The sequence below is a fragment of the Podarcis filfolensis genome, assembly GCF_964270895.1.
Source record: "Podarcis filfolensis genome assembly, chromosome: 1".
Classification (NCBI taxonomy): domain Eukaryota; kingdom Metazoa; phylum Chordata; class Lepidosauria; order Squamata; family Lacertidae; genus Podarcis; species Podarcis filfolensis.
The window spans coordinates 32,352,794-32,374,521 of record NC_139604.1 but is presented as its reverse complement, the minus strand read 5'-3'; the positions used below and the strand labels follow the sequence as shown (position 1 = coordinate 32,374,521).

General features: G+C 42.3%; 1 protein-coding gene across 3 annotated transcripts in view; it reads left to right on the top strand.

Moving 5' to 3' along the window:
* Window positions 1-21,728, top strand: part of GPD2 (glycerol-3-phosphate dehydrogenase 2) — an 86,132-nt gene that overhangs the window by 993 nt on the left and 63,411 nt on the right. For 2 of the 3 annotated variants that reach the window (XM_083579028.1, XM_083579029.1), the window contains 2 exons: window positions 11,335-11,445; window positions 17,853-18,024. In XM_083579028.1, the coding sequence (XP_083435154.1) occupies window positions 11,344-11,445; window positions 17,853-18,024 (274 nt within the window). In that variant the 5' untranslated portion in view covers window positions 11,335-11,343. Of the gene's footprint in view, window positions 1-1,216; window positions 1,348-11,334; window positions 11,446-17,852; window positions 18,025-21,728 lie in introns of those variants that run through there. The other variant, XM_083579030.1, reaches the window with a different exon arrangement.

Here is a 21,728-nt window from a genome sequence, read left to right as displayed (position 1 = left end):
CCGAGCCTGGTTCAGCCCTGAACCTGTTGTCGATGCAAGGGGCTCAGGTGGTACAGGTGTGAAGAAGGCTTTGTCCTCGCGGTGTGGCTGATGCTGAGCACCCCTCGCATTTTCTTTGTTTGGGAGCTAACCCACAGGTTTCCACCCGCATCGATAGATGGGACTAGTGGGGCACGAGTAGTACTGGCCCTTCCTCACAATCTGTTTTGATTCTGGGGGTCAGCTTCCCCGCCACATGTGATGTAGCAGTGGACTCAGAAGTGCTGTGAACATGGGCTAAGTGCTCTCTCCCCAATTGAATAATCCCAGCATGTCTCAGCATATCTGGGTCAAGGGGAAATTCTGCGAGGGTGAGCCTTAGCACTTCTCGTTTTAGAAATGAGAGGCCCCTCAACAGTATAACCTTACAGGGAAAATTGTGAAGTGGTTGACTTATTTATTTTATTTATTAACTTTGATTAGGACTCTTTTTTTTTTTTAAGTGGTCCATCCCAAATCAGTTGTCTGGGTGTTCTTTCTAGATTCCAGTTTGTAAATAGTAACTAATTCTCTTCCTCCTCCTCCTCCTCATTATTGATTTAATGCAGGCAGTATAAAATGGGTGTGCTGTGAAAGAGTATGACTGGAATGCAGGGCTGGCCCTACTGTTAGGCAGAGGGAGGACTTCAGGAGAACTACATCTCTGTAAAGCACATGTTATGGTTGCCATGGGAACACTGGCAGCAAAGGTCTTTCAGTGACAGTCTGTTTCCTGGTCTGACCATGTACCTTTACATACATTGTGAGTTTCTCCACATTCCCTGCCCCACCAGCCTTCAGGAACTTGTCGCTTAGTGGTTGCAAGTCATGAGGTTAATAATTGTTTATGCTAGAACCAGCACTTGCATGTGGGTGGGTGTCAGAACTGCAGGGAAGCTATTTCCAGTTGTATTCTTGAGATGAGCGTAACATGTGCTCTGGCCTTGAGTATTGATATCTGCCTGTTGCCAAGGCTGGCCTCTATTGGGGCAACTGAGGCATCCCTCACATCGTTTTATTGTGTTTTTAATATTCTGTTGGGAGCTGCCCAGAGTAGCCGGGGAGGCCTGGCCAGATGGGCAGGGTATAAGTAGTAAATTATTATTATGATTGTTATTATCCGTTGCATCTGCCATCCATCCGGAACTCTAGGCTGCTAGTTAAAATTCTGCTGCATCTCCTGTCACCATGGCAATGATGTTTGAGGTCACTGAAGCTGGCATGAAGGAATAATACTACTATAGCAATGGGACCATGGATCCTTGTTTAACCTCAACAGGAAACCACAGGAGAAGCAGTACAGGAAGTGAGAGGATGCAAGGTTTACCTGTAGGTATCTAATGGCCGGCTAGCCAAGCTAGACTTCTCTGTGGCTCCTGGTGCACTCATGGTTGGAACATGTATATGTGCATGTTTGTGCACTCCCACAGAAGGAGCGATTGTTCATCAAGCCTCACTCACCTGAGACCTGGAGAAGCAAGAGGTCAGGTCCTCAGCCTGGAAGCAGTGGTGATAGATTCGTGACCCTGTGTAGTGGCATCTTAAAAACCTTTTACCCTGTTCCAGCTCAAACTGTATGTTGAGCCAGCTACATATAGCCTTTAACCAAGTGCTTAGCAGAGTATAATGATATTTTCACAACCCCTTGTAGGGAAACAGAGAGTGAAAGAGTGTTCAATTCAGCCTGTGTTACAAGCGGCCAGATTTTTAAGCATTCAAAGCCAGAACTGGCTAGGTTTTTGTATGATCTGTATGACTGGTCACCGGATTTTGTATGATTTGTATGACTGGTCATCAAATTTCACCATGTATTTCACAAATAGTGATTCATTTTAGTTTTTGCTTTCTAAATCTTGGAATAAGCCCAAAGTATGGTATAAGATTCTTTCACATTAGTCATTAAGACCCTTTTCCTTCCCTCTTTTTTTAAACCAATGCTTAGGATTGAATCTCAACCCATCTACTTTTATAGAAGCAGTCATTAAGTTATCACATGAGCAGAAAGTTTTGTGTTACTGCAAACAGATTGGTTAACAGCTGCCTCCTTGTGTCCTTTCCCAGTTCAGACATTCCTCATGTGGAGGTTTATCTGATATACCAATCCTCTTCAAAGACCCGTCAAAAATAAGGTTAAGGTTTCTGGGTGGGTGAATTTTTTTGCCATTTATAGGTGTCTGTTAAGCTCAGTGCACTTATTTGTGTGTGTTGAGAATTGTTAACCAACACATAGAATGAAGACTGCTAATGACACCTTATGAAGCATTGATCTTGGTTGTTGGATAGGTAGTACTGTATAGATAAGTACATGTGAATGGTGTGCCCTTGTAGACCTCCTATACCAAAATGGGGGGTGGGGGGTGGGTGGGTAACAGGGCACTCTGCTTTGAATGATGCAGCAAGCCAAATGATAGCTAATCAGGCCTACATGTTCATGCAGTTCTAGTAAACTCATAGTTTGACTTACCGTGTCATGCGAACCAGATGCTACCTTTAAAAATCTTTAACCTTTCTGTTCTCCATCTAATGGTACTGTGTCTAGAAAACTTGATGCAACACTTTCTTGATAGGCTTAATTAATTTTTTTAACCAAAGGAAGGCACATTTAGAAAGGATATATAGTGGTATCATGCTTCAGGTTACATATGCTTCAGGTTACATACGCTTCAGGTTACAGACTCTGCTAACCCAGAAATAATACCTCGGGTTAAGAACTTTGCTTCAGGATGAGAACAGAAATTGTGCTCCCGTGGCGCAACAGCAGCGGGAGGCCCCATTAGCTAAAGTGGTGCTTCAGGTTAAGAACAGTTTCAGGTTAAGAACGGACCTCCGGAACGAATTAAGGACTTAACCCGAGGTACCACTGTACCTCCTAATATTCCAAGCTGCTTAGGGACAAAGGTGAAAAATGCCCAAACTTATTTTAGCGACTTAATTAAGTAGTTTGAATTGTGCTGTTTTCTCATATATTATGCTTAAAATCTCAGAAGCAGCTAGACATGTTTCTACTAGTTCTTAATCCCATTTAGAAGCAACTTCCATCTTCATCCTAGCATGCATGCATAGAGGGAGTGGCCTACAAGTGGTTGTGTTTTGTTAAACTTGACTTCCTTAGTGGCAGTAAGAGGGATGTAGGTCATCTTCAGCAAGTCTGGTCCTGTTTCAACGTATTGAGAAATCTGCATGGTACTTCTGTAGTAGAGCTTTACAGAAGGCACTTCTTGCAGATACTTGTTAATAGTGTTCTGCCGTGCCTGATCCCTTTAGATTTAACATGGCTCACTGCATAAACAACACAACTTACAAATTCATTGCAATGTCATTGAAGGGATAAAACTGGCAGCGTCTAAGAAGTAAATAGAAAGTTATAGGTTTTGCATTGTTTATTGCTAGTCAGTAGGGAAAAGCATTTTGGTACCTTAGAACAGTGTTCCCTAACCTGTGGATCCCAACCTGGGTCACAAAGCTTGCCCAGGTGGGTTACAGTCTTTATAAGTAAACCCGAAATAAGCATTGGCTTTAATTGAACTGCAGCCTAATTGAACTGCAGCCTATCAGCAGCAGCACCGACCTCTGCCCATTAACCAGTTGCTGGAACCCATGATGCAAACATCCTTGCTGAATGTAAGCACACACTTGTTTGCTCCAACTTCCTCCTGCCCAGCTGGAGAGGCATTGTAATTCCTCAGTGCCAGCCATGGCTTGCATCCATTTTCTTTCCTTGCCGAAGCAACTCTGGGAAAGAGAAGCAGAGAAGGCTTTTGAGGAGCTCCTGTGGGAGAGATGGAGGAAGGTGGAGGGGGAAAGGGGATGTTGGGGAGTGATGAAAGGTGTAGCTGTGACAATCTTGTTTAGGATTGCAGTCTGTTAGTGCTGTGGCCCTATATAGAGCAACTCCAGCGGAACCCAGTGGAAATTATTGCTGAGTAGATGTTAGTATAGGACTGCCATCCTAAACACACTTAACAGTGCAGCCCTAACCATGTCTACACAGAAATAAGCTGTACTGAATCCAGTGAGGCTCACTTCAAGATAAGTGGGCTTGTTTTCCAGCCTTACTAAGCAATATAGCCTACTAAAAATAGCGAGAATTACTTCTTCTAAGTGAGCATGTTTAAGGTTATGTCGCAAGGATGCAATCCGATGCACAATTACCTGGAAATCGGTCCCATCAAATCTACTTCAAGTCATAAAACCAAGCTATGGGTGGTGATGCTTAAATATTACTGTTCAGTTGATTTGTGGATTTCACCGTTTTATCTGTTGCCCCAGAATAAATAACTTCATGTTACAAAATGGGAAGGGGGAGAGGTGTTTAGCACCTGGCAGCTCTTTCCACATGTTACATGAGCTATAATTAAGGTTTGGCACATGGCTTATGGTTTGTGCGGGAGATCGAAACCATGAGCCTGGGGTTTGTATGGCACATTAAGACAAACCATGCTATAGTTTAGCACAGTGCAGCAGCAGAACAATTGGGATGGAGCAAAGCAGCTGCAGTCTTCTCTTTAGGCGCCTGTGCATTCACACTAAACTTGTGTATTTGCACTAAGTCATGTGACGCAGGCTGTTTCGTCTGATTTAACTCTGAAGAAATCTGGCTGCCATAAGAAGGATGGCTTGCTTGACACATTAATGTGTCGGGGGGGGGGGGATATTGATGCTGAAATCATAGACCCTCTTACCTGGGAGTAAGGCCCTTTAAATTTGGTGGGATTCACTTTCAGTAGATGTGTATACGCTTAAACTGTGAACCAGCAGAAATAAGAAGGAACACAAAACAACCACAACAAATTAGAAAAAAGACACATTGTTTGAACTGTAGAACGCAGTGAATAGTATTAAATGGCATATTGATGCAAAAACCTAGAATGCTTGTAAATTTGGGACAGTTTTTCCTTTAAATACTCTACATATTGTGACTTGAGAAACTTTACCTGCTTGTATCTAGCCTTAACCAAAGTGAGGGTGGGAGGGAAGAAAGAAAGAAAAATCTAAAAAGCCTGGTCCTTTTCTTTTTAGAGTCAAATGTCAAACTGCTTCCCTCCCTGGTGTCCAAATGCAATCTCTTTTTAATTAAAAAGGAGGGGGAAAGCCAATTGCTTGGCTTGCGCCCCTGGTTGATAGCAACGAAGAATACAACTTGACTCCCTGTGAACAACTCAGCTTCAAAAAAATACCAAGCGCCATTGCCTGCAGAAGAGACAGTGTTACCGTTATTATTGGCCAGTTGTCTTTGTGATCACCTAACCTGAGTTTTCCTGTACCCACCAACTAAATATTTTAGTCTTTAAGTAAAGCATACTGGGCATATGCCTCAGTTCTTCCATACGACGAACCAATGTCATGGTTTAAAACTTCCTTTCAGTTTCCTCCATCTCTGCTTTACTCGAACTTCTGTTGTTGTCTTAAACTGCCATTTCCACCTTCTCAATAACCATTCTTGTTTCCATGCCATGGCCAACGCCATGATGCAATCTGTCTTCACTTTTTGCTCCCCTATTGAGCTCTGACTTCATGCAACTCCAGGATTGTGATGCAGCACTACAAATCCTCCAACGGGGGCTGCATGATGACATTCTTACATTTTTATTATATAGAGAAATATAATGCTAAGAGAACCTTGTGCAGTGGTAACGCCTGCAACAATCGGATATGGAGGAACCAACCTTGTGCAGTATGGGGAAAAATACAAGTTAAGTGACTAGGAACCTAGGAAGCTGCCGTATACCTTTAGACCAGCGGTGGCCAAACTTGGCCCTCCAGCTGTTTTGGGACTACAACTCCCATCATCCCTAGCTAACAGGTCAAGTAGTCAGGGATTATGGGAATTGTAGTCCCAAAACAGCTGGAGGGCCAAGTTTGGCCATGTCTGCTTTAGACCGTAGGTCCATATACGTCAGTATTGTCTGCAGTGACTGGATGGCAGTGGGTCTCCAGGGTTTGAAGTGGGTGACTTTCCCAGTCTTACCTGGAGATGCTGGAGATTGAATCTGTGGCTTCCTTCTCTGCTACTGGTCTACAGCCCTTCCCCTGGAACTTAACCCGACTGTTAACTATGTACAGTGCAGAGTTCACTCTGACTTGATAGTGGCTATAATAATATAGTTAGTTTTATTATTGTTTTATCTACAGTGGTAATGCTTCTTTCTGCCGAAACAGTTTTAAGTAGTGCACATGTTCTAGCCAGTTATTCTGATGTCCCAAAGAGTTATATTAAAAGGAGGTTGCATGCATACCTAATTTGAAGATTGATATGGGTATGCTGAGCCACTCTTGCATTCTTGGCAGCCACAGGTCTTCCTGGGAGAAACATGAAAGCTGCAGTGATCAGTCAATTAATCAGTTAATCAATTTAAAACATTTTAATTGACTGAAAAGTGTTGCCATTTAATTTTTTCATTAGCTGAGTTTAACAAAAGTTAATGGATTGTATCTAAGCCATCCCCAGAGCAGGCCCATTGAAATCGTTGATCATGTCTGTAGATTTCAATGGGCCTGCAGTTTCAATCCATTTATTATAATACAAGGCATTCCTGTTTTGCATGAAGAAATGCCTCTTGGAAATAATATGAGTACAGCATTTTTAAAAATGAGGAGCAGGGCTTTTTTTCAGCTGGAGCTCACCAGAACTCAAGTGGGCACCATAAGAGAACAAGGGAGGTGTTCCTGGTGAGTTCTGGCACCTCTTTTTCTAGAAAAATAGCACTGACAAGGAGTATATTTTCCCCACAAAAAAACCTGTTGTTTTCTTCTTATTATTTAAATATCTTGTAAGCCCAATGAAACAGTGGGACTTTCTCATCTAAACATTCGTAAATTTGTATGATCAGTCAACTGAGATTTCTTACAACAGGTGTTGTTTGCTTGTTAGAGTGGGGAACCTGTGACCCAGGGACCAAATGCAGCCCTCCAAGCTTCTCTGTCTGACCCATGGGACTCTCTCCACTCTGCACTCCCTCCTGAGCCACACACCCTCTCCCCATGCCGTGCCCTCCTTCACTGGCTCTGCTTTGTTCCTTCCTCAGGTGTTTTTGCCTGGCTAGAATGTGTCCTTGGATAATCCCATTTGCTTGCCTGGCTGGAGGATTGAGTGGTGTGTGTGTGTGTGTCTGTGTGTGTGTGTGTGTGTGTGTGTGTGTGTGTGTAGAACCAACCTAGAAGGTAAAATGTTCATTGGTTGCTCTGGCCCCATCCACCACTACCATGTGGCGCCCCTGGAAGGTCGCTCACAGAATAATGTGGCCCTTGGGGTGAACAAGGTCCCCCAACCCTGTGCTAGAGGTTCAGATATTGAAATGATGTACACTTTAATAGCCACATGACTTGAATGCATGGTCAGAGACTGATTTTGGGTTTTTTTTGGAGAAGAGCTTTGATTTTGAAAGAAATAACTGGCAGCAGATGACGTCTCGGAGGTGAACAATAATTATTTATAGTGTTGGAGTGCACAAACAGGATTTCACTCCATCTCACCCCATCCCTGGCTCTTACATCTGTTCTGGGAACTTCACCCTTTGCTTTCACAAAGCTCGCCTCACATGGCTCGGAGTAGCATATGTGCCAAGGTTGTAAATAGCTGGCGTTACCTGTGGAGCTTTACCCGTGGGGCGCAGGAGTAGTTTCTTGGGGGCCAAGCAGAGACGTTTGTGGAAACGTCTCTCTTTTAAAAAGCATATATTTGTTTCATTTCAGGCCACATGTGAGGCAGCAAGTAAACTAATAAAGATTCCTGGATGGGAATCATTTTTGTAGGCTTACAGTCATACCTCATGTTACATTTGCTTCAGGTTGAGCGTTTGCAGGTTGAGTCTCGCGGCGACCCAGAAGTAACGGAATGGGTTACTTCCAGGTTTCACCGCATGCGCAGATGTGCAGAATGACATCATGTGCATGCGCAGAAGCGGCAAATCGCGATGCTCAAATGCGGGTTGCGTTCTGTTCAGGTTGCGAACGGGCCTCCGGAATACCAATACCACTGTATTGGCAAGGCAAGCTGTAAAAAAAGAATTTAAAAAAGGGAAAGGAAAAGAAAGGAAAGGAAAGGAAAGGAAAAAAGGCTACATTGTAACAGGCCTGTGCATTTTAACTTTGGGAAGGATGGGAGAAAAATTCCATATGGCTCTTCAATGCCTTTTGAACAAAGCTCAACAAAGAGAGGGTGTAATTATAATTGAATTTGGTGAAAGCCTGAACGCCTTTCCTTCCAGCACTTACAAACAATGGTTTATCAGGGTGCAACTGATGATCGCATTTGATAAGCTTGTCTTTCTCATTCCACAGCTAATCTGCTAGCACGCAAAGGCGCACCTGTTGGCAGCTGCTTCTTAATTTACAGCCTGTGATACTCAGAGTGCTGTGCTGGTACAACCGCCTTTGAAACGAGCAGTTTAAAAAACAAAAGCAAAAAGAACAGTGGATTGGTTGGTACTGGCAACATATGGAACAAGAGGATGCACAAAAGGGTTAATGGGATTACGTTTGGGGAGAGACCATAGTTCAGTGGAAGAGCATGTGATTTGCATGGGTGAAATCCCTGGCCTCTCCTATTCAGATGTTGCGGGGGAAATTCAGATAGCTGCGTTATCATCAGCATACCAGTTACAGGGGGCACCTTGCCCCAAATCTCCTTTAACGGTTGAATCCTGACGAGATGAGTGGTGGTTTCCATGCCTGGAAATTGGGTTGTATGCCAGCTCTGGGTAGGGTTGTTTCCCCTCTGAAGGAGCTGTTGTGTAGTGTGGGGACTGGACCCAGGCGATGATAAATCTCATTTGATTACTGCAATGGATAATACGTGGGACTTCCCTCGTTCCTGGTTCTGAATGCAATTGCTCGAGTGCTCAGCAGGACACTTAGCTTTACACATACCATACCCATGTTGAAAGCTCTGCGCTGCCTGCCTGTTAGCTACTATGCCAAGTTCAAGGCAAATGTTTTTGACATTTAATGCTCTAAACAACCCGGGAGCCAGATACCTTGTAGGCCACCTCCCCTAGATAGACCAAGCTGACTCTGCGTATTACTACTACTGACACATTGACTTGTTTACATTCCCCTTTGTCTCTGCTGCAAGCGCACTGCAAAGCTGTTTAGCAATCCAGGATTCTTCTTAGCCGCTGAGCTATCCTTCTCGTACGCTTCCATCTTAAATAATTATTCAATTAATTAAATTTATATCCTGCCGTTCCCTTCTCCCCAAAGGAGTCCAGGTAATTTTAATATAAGTTTATAGCTGTGTGGTTTTCTGGACTTTGAAGCTTGGAAAGGCCACACTGGATGGGGGGTAAGTGACCAGAGAAGGAAGCTGGTCCTCACTGTTAACAGAGAAATTTGTCCCCGTGTCCTTTTCTTCTTTCACTGTCTCCCAAAGTTTCAATTATTTGGGGGGGGGGGAAATCACCTGGCTCATGAAGATGGGGTAAATGAAGGAAAGCCACATCATGTAGATAATAATAGTAGCTTTTCCCTTTGCAGAGTTTAGTTTTGGGATGGGGAGAAGATGGATGCAACCACGGCTAGTTTTGGAGTTGTCTGGTGGTGCTTTTAACAATTTTTTTGTAGTTTAGCTTATTAAACTTGTTCATCACTTTTCACCCCAAGGTAGCAATTAGCAGGAACAGGATAAAAATACAGAGATACAAGATATAACAAAACACTTATTAAAGCAACACAAATAAGCTAAAAAGTGTCCATTCACAAAATCACTTAAAAACACACTGAACCACCTTTTTAAAAATATACTGTGGCTCATATATTGGCAAAATTGATAGTGATAGATTCTGGCATTTTACCAAAAGCCCTTTAAAGACCTTTGTTAGCATTGGAACATATGTGGGGAGCAATGCTAATATATATTATTGAAACGAGAGCCCTATCTGGACACAGCATAACATCATCCAGCATGTGGTTAAACATATGTATGATGTCTACTTCATTCTGTTGAGACTGAAATGATGGATGTGCCACAAGTTGGCTAAGTGATTATAGATGTATGCTATGTTCACAAATAACTTTTGCATCACTTCCAATACCCTCTGTATCAGAATTCTCTCAAATTCTCCCCAAACTCCAATTGGGTAGGCAGTTTGCAAGCATGAGATTAGGTTCAGTCTTTGCAGACCAAAATGAATGAATAAGATCTGAGAGTTAAAGCCTCACCAGGGATATAAAAATAAATAATATATAAAAATAAATTTATTATTTACACCCTGTTCATCTGGCTGGGTTTCCCCAAAATTTCATATTCCTCTTCCCTCGCCACCCGCAGCTATCCGCTACTGCTCTGCTGCAAAAATCCTTAGTCTCATCTAGTGTTGCAAGTCTCTCGCTTGTTTTCAATTGATTCTGATCCTAAAATCTTCCTGTGAACCTTACAAAATCACTATCAGAACTTCCTTCTACCCCTGGCAACACCCTCTTTTCTTTCTACAGCGAGTAGTTCTAGGTAGCATTCATTTTTCTTCTGGTATCTCCCTTCTCTTAGTCTTCACTAGTGCCCTTTCTTCTCTCTTTCTCTCTGTGGCTTCCTATCTTTGCTATGTATACTAGTTAGAGCTTGTATACTTTAATCCTTCCATTAGTTAAAAATGTTTTGAAATGTGCCTGTTGTTAGTGCGTTTCTCATGAAAGCTGGCGCCAATTTGATTTTTTGTTTTACTAAATCCGATAATTCCCTTTTGATACAATGGCATTGTTTGGGGTTTTCTCTTTGCTGTCTTTGGGCTAACTCCCAATGTGTTGTTTCCAGAATGTGTTTGAGTTCAAGGGGAAAAGTTCCTGAAATGGATTGCATGTGAGAACTGCATGCATCTTAACAAGTCTCCCCTACTATCTCCCTTTACTGCCACTCACGTGCTTATGCTAGGGCGGGGAGGAATTTATGGATCAATGTTCTCTTAGGGCCACCCACAGCTATTGTCTCAGAAGTTGTAAGGGCTGAAAACTACTGAGACAATTTTTTCAAAGCAGCAAGAGCACTTGATAGATTGGGGAGAGGACTCCCCACAGCCCCCCTCTTGTTTGCTGCCTGTTGGGGAACCAGAGCCAGGGGTCACACGATCCCATTGACTGGCATTCTGGTTCTGGATCTGGATAACTACCATGTGCCTAAAAATCTCTTTTTATTACCGCAAACTGCTTTGAGAACCACTGTGGCTGAGAAGTTGTATACAGCTCACTTTATCATATCTGTATGTATTCTTTTTTCCTCTTCTGAGGGCAGCTACTTCCTCAAGTTTCTCTTGTTTCTGGTTTAGAGAAGTGTTCTTCCCTGACTTTGTATGGTTGTGAACATTCTTGTTTTCTTTCTTTTCCTAGGATTAAAAAATGGCTTTTCGGAGGGTCGTGAAAGGGACTATCCTCATTGGAGGCGGTGCTGTAGCGACTGTGTTTGGCCTCTCCCAGTTTTCTCAGTATAGAAACAAGCATGTAAGTAGAAACTGATTGATGCATTTTTTTAAAAAAATTGTGCAGAAGTTTATAAACGGAGCCTTTGAAATATGTGGCTCCCTCGTTCTAATAGCACACCCCACCAGCAGCAGGGAAGGAGCATTAGCTGGGTCAGCTGCAAAGCAGGTAGAACTTTTCTTATCATCTTCCTGCTTCCCCCTGAAGGGAGAGGAGAGTTGCTGGAGGACGCTGGACCCACCCACCACTGATTTGCAACAGCTGGCCTTGACACCAGACTTCTGGGTGGAGGGGAAGATTAAACGGGGGGGGCGGTGTTGGTTCGATGTGAGTGATTTTTGCACTGGGGGAGATTAAGGTTTTGTTTATTTGCTAATTAATGGGTCAGAAAATCCTTTTGAGTTGTTTATTATTTGTTGTTTTCGACTATTTATACAGCTGGTATGCCCCCCCCCAAATGAATGTTACATTACATGAAATGTTAATGTATTAGAATGGTAATATGTATTGTATATTTTCCTTCGCTGTAAGTCGCTTGAAAACCTTTGGGTGACAAGCAGCTACTAAGTTGAATGAATGAGTGAAACTACTCACATTGTACTGGGATGGTGCTGTGTTAAGCAGAGTGGGAGAAGCTTCAGTTGAGAATGGACTAAATACCTGCCTCTTTTCTGACCTTGCAGCCCTCCATTCTCTACTTGTAGTTCTCACACTGAGGGCTGTGCTCAGCTAAGTAGTTGCATTAGTGGAAGCCAACACAATGATTCCTACTGAAGCACCAGGATTTCCCTGTTGTCCTCTTCCCACACAGTCCCCAAATCTGTTCCAGAGGGTCAGGAGAACCCCAGAACAGTGGGCCATGGGAGGAGAGGGGAGAGCATTCAGTCCAGCAAGCAGAAATGCTCATGCTGATGGAATGATCTCCGTAGCTCTACACTGAATACAACTCTGAGATTCCTTTATTAGAAATGGTAAAATATATATTTGTCCTGATTTTTTTCCATACTTCAAGTTTAGTTCTTTCTCAGGTCTTTTTTTGTATTTCCCAGAGTACAAAATATACAAACTGTGCATCAAATGTGAAGTGCACATTTGTGTATTCTTATCCCCATTTCTTCTTTAAAAACATGTCTGTGGAGGCCTGTGCTTCTGTGTGCTTTGTACTTCTATGAAACATTCTATACTTGCATAACTGACTCTAAATAAATATCATTTATTCATAGTGGGTTTCTTCTATAGCGGCTTGGAGAAAACCTTATCCTTTTCCTTATTCTGCAAGGAGAAGGGGAAATAATACAAAGAGCTCCAGGCTTATAAAGTGTACCTCCCTTGTGGCAGGGACCTGCCCTCTCACTCTTTGTAAAATACTATGTAGATGGATGGCTTTATATTTGTTTTTATCATTCAGTTGTTGTTGAAGCAGCTGATGTGTTTATGTCTAGAGGTTCATTTGCATAACCAGGGCTTCTTGGAAATGTGCTGGAGATGAGATTGTTTCTTCATAGTTACTTTCAGTGCTATGAAAGGGGGTACTCAAGGGCACGCAGTACTGGGACCTCTTTTTAGTGTTAAAAAGTGTAACACTTACTGTAACAACTTCATGGTGAGTACTGGAGCCTATTTTTCTAGAAAAAAAGCACTGGTTACTTCATCAATGAAATCAATCTACACCCATCCAAAGGGCTCCTTATCTATTGTAGACGCTACTGAGAAGCTCCATACAGGAGTCATGATATATTAGTGTGTGGAAAGTTTCTCTGTCAGTTCCATGCAAACCATGGTTTGTTGTTGGCTTACTGACCTTAACTATGGCTTAGCGCACACTCAGGCACCTCCTTAACTATGCTGTAAATGTTATTTGTTTCAGCATTCCACCCAAATTGTCTCTTGTAGCAGATTTGCTTTTTCCCATTTTTTGTTTACTACTACAGTGAACTAAGCCAAAAATTTTCTTAGCGTGTTGTCTCATCCAGGGCTTGTGGTTGTCTTCTGTTCTCACTAACCAGGATCTGTGGTCCTTGATTAGAGCTCGAGGCTGGTAATGAGAGAGTTAAACTGTGAGTCCCATTTTGAATGACATGGTAAGACAAACTTTAGCTCAGTGCAGCATGGCATGGCAGCAAAAAAGGACTAGAGCAACTGTGAGCTCCCGGCATTTGAAATTTGCCAGACACCCAGGGGCCAGCATGGCGCCTAACATCTCCACCATCTGGAGGTACATGCCTGGGGATCCTTGCATTTTTACTGTTTTCACACACTAGCAGCACAGCCTGTAGAATTCTACCCATTATATTTTATCTGCACAATCAGAACGAATTTCGGGAACCATAAAGTCATATTGAAAGCTATGACTTTCGAGCCTTTTGTCCCCAAACGGCAACTGGCCATTCAATTTTGGCGATGTAACCCTGCTTTAAGGAGCCATTGGCGCCTAGCTTATATATCTGAGTTTCTAACACTGTGAGCTCCTCTCTGGGATCCCTCATATTTGCACAAACCAGGCCACCATGAGATTGGTCCACAGGTTCCTATCTCAAGCAGAAGGGTTGTTGAGGAGGTGGTAGTGCCTCAGTGGAGCTGGTCTGCCCTCTTCTCCAGCCAGCGGCCTCTGCCCTGAGCATGAGAGCTGTGGCAACACCAGAAAGGGGAGTGGAAAGTGTGGATGGGTGTGAGAGAGGGAGGGGGAAAGAAGGTACACTTTCTCTTCCTCCTCTCTCCCACGTGTCTCCATCATAACAACTGAATCTGGAAAGCCACCCTGTACATTGTCTGTGAAGGCTTGAGACAAAGGGCCTGGCAAGAGAGCAGCATATGATTTTTACGCTTCCACATTATTCTAACTTGCACATCCATTGTGCCGTGCTGTCCCCCTTACAGCTATTGCCTACATGCACCCGATAAAGGACAGCAGGTGGGATATAACTGGGGGGATTGACGCAAAGGAGGACAGCCCATTTACGGTGTTGACATATCTAAGCTGTGGGCATGTCTGGCAGCCGAACTGTCCTCTTTTTAATAATGCCTGCCAATCACGCAGATGACAGGGCGAAAGACCCCTGTGCCTGCAAGATGCAAGAAGGGATGTTGCCCCAAGACGCGCTCTAATTGGCTACCCGGTGCAGGAGGTCTCTTGGCTTTTTCTAAATGAGTCTTTTCAACGCTCCCCAGCACCGAGAGAAGACATAATTCAATTAGCATGCACACAGATCGTACTGTACATCCCCTAGACGCATCTCATTTCCTTTGTAACAAGGCTGCTTTCTGCAAGTGTGCCAGTCACCCATCTCTTTCGGGCTTGGTATTGTTCGGTTGCCACTGTATTCACTTGAAAATGAAGCTTTTAAAAGCTTTTATCAACACTTTAAAATAATAATAATAGTAATGAACTCCAGAAATGAAGGAGTGAACTTCCACAGATCGATTAGAAGATTTGGTATGAATCTGCTTGGCTAGCTTATTATATTTTCATACATCCTAAAGATTCAGTTAAGTTGCATAACTTAATTTTTGGCTCAGGGCACAGGAAGTGGTAATGCATCGGTACAACGGCAAAGGAGACAATTACCACCCCTCTTAAGATAGGGAGCAATCTGGACTTGCTCTGCCTCATTTACCATTTACTGCAGTTCTCTCCCATATATTTTTAGGCTGGTTTAAGTAACAGGAGAAGCCAAATACTGCTAGCAGAGAGGAGATTTTGTGATGATGTCGCACGTAGACATGGGCAGCCGTTGTGAGTAGGTAGTTAACAGGAAATTGTTTGTCCTGTCAAGATTTTGGGATTAGGTTACATGACTACCATCCTATTTTGAAGGTAATGATGTTTCATACCATATGCCTGGATAATGTTGGGATAGAATGCTCTGATATTTCGTAAGATGGAAACAGGAAGATTTTCCACATTTAACCCATGCTAGTTGTTGGGTCTAGAAGAAGCCTGGATGAACCCCCCCCTTTTTTTTTAAAGAGCTAAGAGCCTGGCCCGGTTTATGCACTAATCATTCCCAGGGATGCAACACCATAAAAGGCATAATGCCTGGCCAGAGCTACTGTGTCGATGGGTAAACATCATGGTGGGCAAAACAACTGAGCCCTTGTACTCAGGCACATCTCTGCTGCAAGACTTCAGCATTACACAGCTTAGCTCAGTTGGTTAGAGCATGCTGCTAAAGGTTGCAGGTTCTATTCCCATATGGGACAGCTGCATATTCCTGCATTGCAAGGGGTTTGGACTAGACGATCATTACAGTCCCTTCCAATTCTACAATCCTGATCCTGATTCTGACTGCGGTTTCCATGTCCATTCCACTATTTTCTCCATACCACCCCATCTCAGGGTGACATTCAGCATGGAGGATTTAATAGTTACTAAACCAGCCCCTAGTCTTGGAAATATTCTTCAGGGCTCATTTGTGGTGCATGTAAAGAAAAATGATACTGTGATCCATCACCTGTAAAAGTAGGGTGGGCTCCCATTACTATTCCCAGGTGCTGCAGTTCCAAAAGAATATGCAGGAGCATCTTCCTTGCCCAGATAACACGAGACTCTTAATCTCAGGGTGGTGGGTTTGAGTCCCACATTGGGGAAAAAGTTTCCTGCATTGAAGAGGGTTGGACTTGATGACCCTCGTGGTCCCTTCCAACTCTACAATTCTGTGATTCTATGATTTGGTTATATAGATTTAGGTGCCAGGCAGAAACAATCCTCTTCTACTATGCCTTTGGCCAATTGAACAATCTATGGCCTTTTAAACTGTGTGTGTGGAGGCAGGGTATTGTTTTTGTTTGTTACTATGTTATGTATTTTGTGTTTTTATATTGTAAACAACCCTGTGATCCTTGGATGAAGGATGAAACACACACACACACACACACACGCACACACTTACTGAGAAGTGAGTCACATTGCATTTGATGAGACTTAATTCCAGGTAAATATTGCATCCCCCATCAGATTTCTTTCATCTGTTCTCTTTCATGGCTAGAAGCAGAGAATAGGAGTTTGCATAAGTGAATAATATAACATTGCAAAATATAAAAAATGTCATGAGTATCATGGATGTGAGTTGAAGCTTGGTCAGTGGATTGATTCAAAGCAGCTGAAATGTGCATGTGGTTTGCCACCTGTCCCCCATGTCTGCCTTTTAATATCATCTTCTGTACAGATAGTAAGTACCAAGGTATCATATTCAGTCTACACAGTTGAAAACGCAGTCGTGACTTTTTGGGAGTTGCTCGTGTCTTTGGCTTGGCGTACAGCCACTAATGCTGTGGCTTCCAAACATGAAGTCAGCTTTATGAAAATATATTGTAGAGCACATTTTAATAGGATCTATGCCTTCCTTTTTACTTCTACTTCTGTGGGGAAGCGTGGCAAAATGGAATTCAAATTGGCCCATATTCATCACTACAAGATAAACAGAATAAGGGAGGTGATGAAAATGTAGGATATGACCAACAGATTTTTCAGGAGCACACTTGCTTTTTTGTGAAAGAGACGGTTATGGTTTGCTCTCCCGCTCCGAAAACAAGAGCTTGGAAAGTTCAAAGGAATTAAAATAAGTTTTATAATAGGGATGGGGGAGGAATTCAGTTCACATTTAAGGATGACCCTATCTAGTTCTCGCTTTACGAAACAGTATGAGAACTGAAACACAGCCATCTTTCAAAATTCACACTTCTCTGAATTTTGCAATACAGATCTCAAGCCCAGTAATGTGTATACTAGGGTAAAATATGCATAGAAATGCATATATTTGTGAATTGTACAAAAACGAATCATATTAGAGAAAATTGCTTTGCAATAATGTGTATGTGAAGAGAAAATTTCATGAGGACTTAAAAAAATAAATCACAACTGGTTATGGAAGCCTGGCCATTAAAGCGTGCATGCGCTAATCTAATTGATGGTATCACACGTGTATTTTACACATGTTTAGGGAAGCTTTTAATGTTTAACAGACCACTGTATTTTAATACTCTGTTGGAAGCCTCCCAGAGTGGCTGGGGAAACACAGCCAGATGGGTGGGCTATGAATAATAAAATTATTATTATTATTATTACAGCAGCATCTGAAAAGTGAAATATGAGTGGCCTCGCTGTTAGTATGCTGGACAACCTTCGTAAATTTATAGTAATCTGATTGACAATCTTAATTCCCCCAGTTAGTTCAGATTAATATTAATAACACCCGGCATTATATAGCACTGTTTAAGCGTACAAAACAAATGCACACTTGAATTTAACTGTCATTACGACAAGCCTAGTGATGTTATACCTGTATTGTTGGCAGAGGACCGAGGCTGTAGTAGATTGCAAGAAACTACCTGGTGAGTTTGTGGTACGCAAGGGATTTGAACCAGCGGCTTCAGTTTAAAATCCCAGCATTGTGCCTTTTCTTGACCACTTTGCTTTCTTACCTTTGCAGGGTGCTCTAGCATCTGTCGAAGCTTCGGAATGTCGGCCCTTGCATATGCACAGCACCCTTCCCTCCAGAGAAAGTCAGCTTGAGGCCCTGCGAGAAACCTGTGAATTTGACATTCTTATCATAGGCGGAGGTGCTACAGGAAGCGGTTGTGCTTTAGACGCTGTTACGAGAGGTGAGTCCTGCACACCGAGGTCAGCTGTGCCACGCATGGGCATCCGTTTGTCCCCGAGATCTGAACAAGTGTTCTGAATGTACTTAAAGCCATCCAGCAAATGTCAGGGTGTTGTTGTCAGAGGGTGTGGGAAACTCGGAGTCAGGAATTTGAGGAAATAATAATCTGCATGCAGAATAAGCTTAGTCGAGGTAGAGTTTCGTGACCCGGATTCTCCCCCCCCCCCAGCCACAAGTAGGCCGTGTTAGCTAGTTGTGATAAAAATATATGCCTTACGAAAATGGAAAAGGTCCCAACCAAAGAACTTAAGTTGACAGAACATGTGCAGCTTGCAGACTTTAAGAGAATAAGAGAACAAGAAGAACATACGTTTAGAGAAGATTGGGAAATGTTTATTGAACATCTGGGAAATAATGGTGGATGGCTGAAAAGGCTGGCAGCATTAAGTTAAATTCAACAGTGAAAATAAGTTTAGATGGATACAATAATAATGGAATGCTGAATGGTATAGTTTTTGTAAAATAAGGAGGGATTTATGATTTGTAAAATGAACCACGGAAAGGGAAGTCATTGATATCTTAAGGATGTAAAAATGAGTGCTTTAAAGTATAAAACAGAAAATTTAATAAAAATTATATATATATGTGTGTGTGTGTGTGTGTATGTATATGTATATATTTGTGTAAGATGTGTGTGTGTGTGTGTGTGTGTGTATATATATATATATATATATATATATATATATATATATATATATAATGTCTTACACAAATAGCTGAATATAAATCTTTACTTGTCAGGCTAGGAACAAGTGTTTGCAAACTCCTCTAGACAGCATCTGCATGAAATCCCCATACTTCTCTCCTTTACATTCAAGATAGAACTAACAGAATAACCTCCCAACTGGCAATTGCCAACTGCCATCTTCTTTTCCCAACTCTATTTATTCTTTGTGAAATACATTTCCAATGAAATTGCATTACAGATACTAGCAGACCGCTGTTCTTTCCGGCATGGTGTAAATCCTGGGATGGGATGGTCTGTAATTAAACCAAGTCCTTTTGAAATACTGCCTTTGGCCCAAGGAATAGATCTGTCACAACCATCGCAGGGACTGGACTTAAAATGGGCCCATGACTTCTTGGTTACCCCCACAACTGCATGTCATAGACGCGGAGGATGCAGCAAAGTGCCCATTATTAAAGGGTCAGAAAATAATAAGATTGGTGAGTTAGTTCGGTTATGAAGCAGGTGTGGGGAACTTGTTCTCCAGATGTTGTTGAGTTACAGCACCAGTTATCCCTGATCATCGGCTGCACTAATGGGCTGATGGGTTCATTTTCTCTTGCAAAGATCAACCCAGTAACATTTTTTTCCCCAGAAAAGAGAATTAAACAAAATTCTGGTTGCCACCTGCTACTAGTCTATTGACAGGAATCATTAATTGCCTTTGACAAAAGTCGGTGGTTCAGCCACAAGTCCTTAGTGCTGGCTTTTGCTGCCAACCTGCGCACATTCCAACACAATACAGTGGTACCTCAGGTTACATACGCTTCAGGTTACAGACTCCGCTAACCCAGAAATAGTGCTTCAGGTTAAGAACTTTGCTTCAGGATGAGAACAGAAATCGTGCTCCGGTGGCGCGGTGGCAGCGGGAGGCCCCATTAGCTAAAGTGGTGCTTCAGGTTAAGAACAGTTTCAGGTTAAGAATGGACCTTCGGAACGAATTAAGTACTTAACCCAAGGTACCACTGTACTCAGGTAGTCTGGAAGTGTGGTATCTAAGCCTACTGATAGTATAGTAGATTAACCTTAAACAGAGGCAATTTTTCCCGCCTCCCCCCAAAAACCACCACTTGAAACATTTTATTTTATTTTAAATCAAGCTTCCCAATGTGTTTTAAGATTTGGGGATGTTTCTTTTTGGCCACGTTGGTAGAACTAGATGTGAAAACAACACTGAACTAATCTGTATTTATCCTTTTCTTCCTATATATTTTGATTGTATTGGTAGTTTTCTGAAGTGTGAAATAATCATAGGCATTTGGTTAATGAATTGTGTATTGTTGCTCTTCATTCACGGGATTTGCACTCATATTAAGTTTGATGCTTCACTTAACAAATTCTGCTTTCTCTGTGTTTTGATACGTTTTTGCCAAATTATTCCTGATTGTATCCATTAATCTTCAGTCACATTTGACAAAAATAAATTGCTCTGATCTTCTAAAGTTGCTGGGAATAATTAGATTTTTTTTTTTTTAAGGACATGAAAGTTTAGGGAGACCAAGAGAGGCTAATGTAGTTGTTGCACTAGACTTTTGCAATAAAGCTCTGCAAAATCCTTAAGGTGATGCTGGTGAAAGGAGAGCTCACAGTGTTGGATCATCTGCATTTCCTCCTTGGATATGCACAGTCATCCTGCTCTCTTCAGCAACCTCTGCAAGAATCTTGTTGTACTTGTTTTCATTCATTCTTCCTTCCTGTTTTCTTTCTTGCACACTTTTGAGAAACTGCCACAGGGAAGAGAGAGCACTGACTGTTAAAAAGTTACAACATCAGCAGAACTTACTACTTTCTTTTAGTTTTAAAAGGATTGCTATATAAAAAAAGATTCCTATATCGCTATGATTTACCTCCCCCTGGAGACTACAGTTTCCAGTCCTCTAGGTGCTTATCTTAATTGGATTTATTTTGTGAATTACTACATTTTATGAAACAGGCAAGTAATGGTCTGTGTTTGTCTGCCTGTGGCTGATCGTCATCTCCTGATAATTCATGTATTTCACACTGCAATTACTAATGGTTCGCGCCCCCCCCCCCGGAAGTTAACAATTGGTGTGAATGGTAGTTATGTGCAACTTCTTCCTCAGTGTTTATTTAAGTCAACCTTTTTGGTTTTTGAAAATATACCTGAAAGTTCAACTGATCTTGGCACCAAAGTTACCTGTGAGCAAATTGCCTGTTTGGATCTTGGGGTGCAGTTCATTTCATCCAGTAACCTGTTGTCTGTAATATATACATTTTCACTTTTAGCTAATCCATGCTAGAAGCTGAAGGGGCAACATATCAGTTTCAATGTTGCAATAAACCCCTTAACATTTTGGAATTTTCTTAGCATTAAACTAAATGATTGGATCTCATGACACCCCCCTTTTTTTGCTTAAATCAGTTGAAGGACCTGAAGGAGTCAGACCTGAAGGAATCAGAGCTACATCATTTGGCGCTGTGGGGGGCGGGTAGTGTTAACTCTTTCCCTCTGCAACATTTTTCTTATTGTACCCAAAAACCCTGAAGCAGGGAAAACACAAATATGCTGTCTCTCTTCTCCTCCCAGCCAATTTTATGGCTAATTGGAGCTTTAGGAGGTGGGAATTTAAATGGGGAAATGGCACCTTCTAAAGTTTCAATTTCCACATCTCCCAGTACAGTGGTCCTGATTCAAATAAGAAGAATAAGAAGAGTTTGGATTTGATATCCCACTTTATCACTACCCTAAGGAGTCTCAAAGCGGCTAACAATCTCCTTTCCCTTCCTCCCCCACAACAAACACTCTGTGACGTGAGTGGGGCTGAGAGACTTCAGAGAAGTGTGACTAGCCCAAGGTCACCCAGCAGCTGCATGTGGAGGAGCGGAGATGCGAACCCAGTTCACCAGATTACGAGTCCACCGCTCTTAACCACTACACCACTCTGGCTCACGTCTCC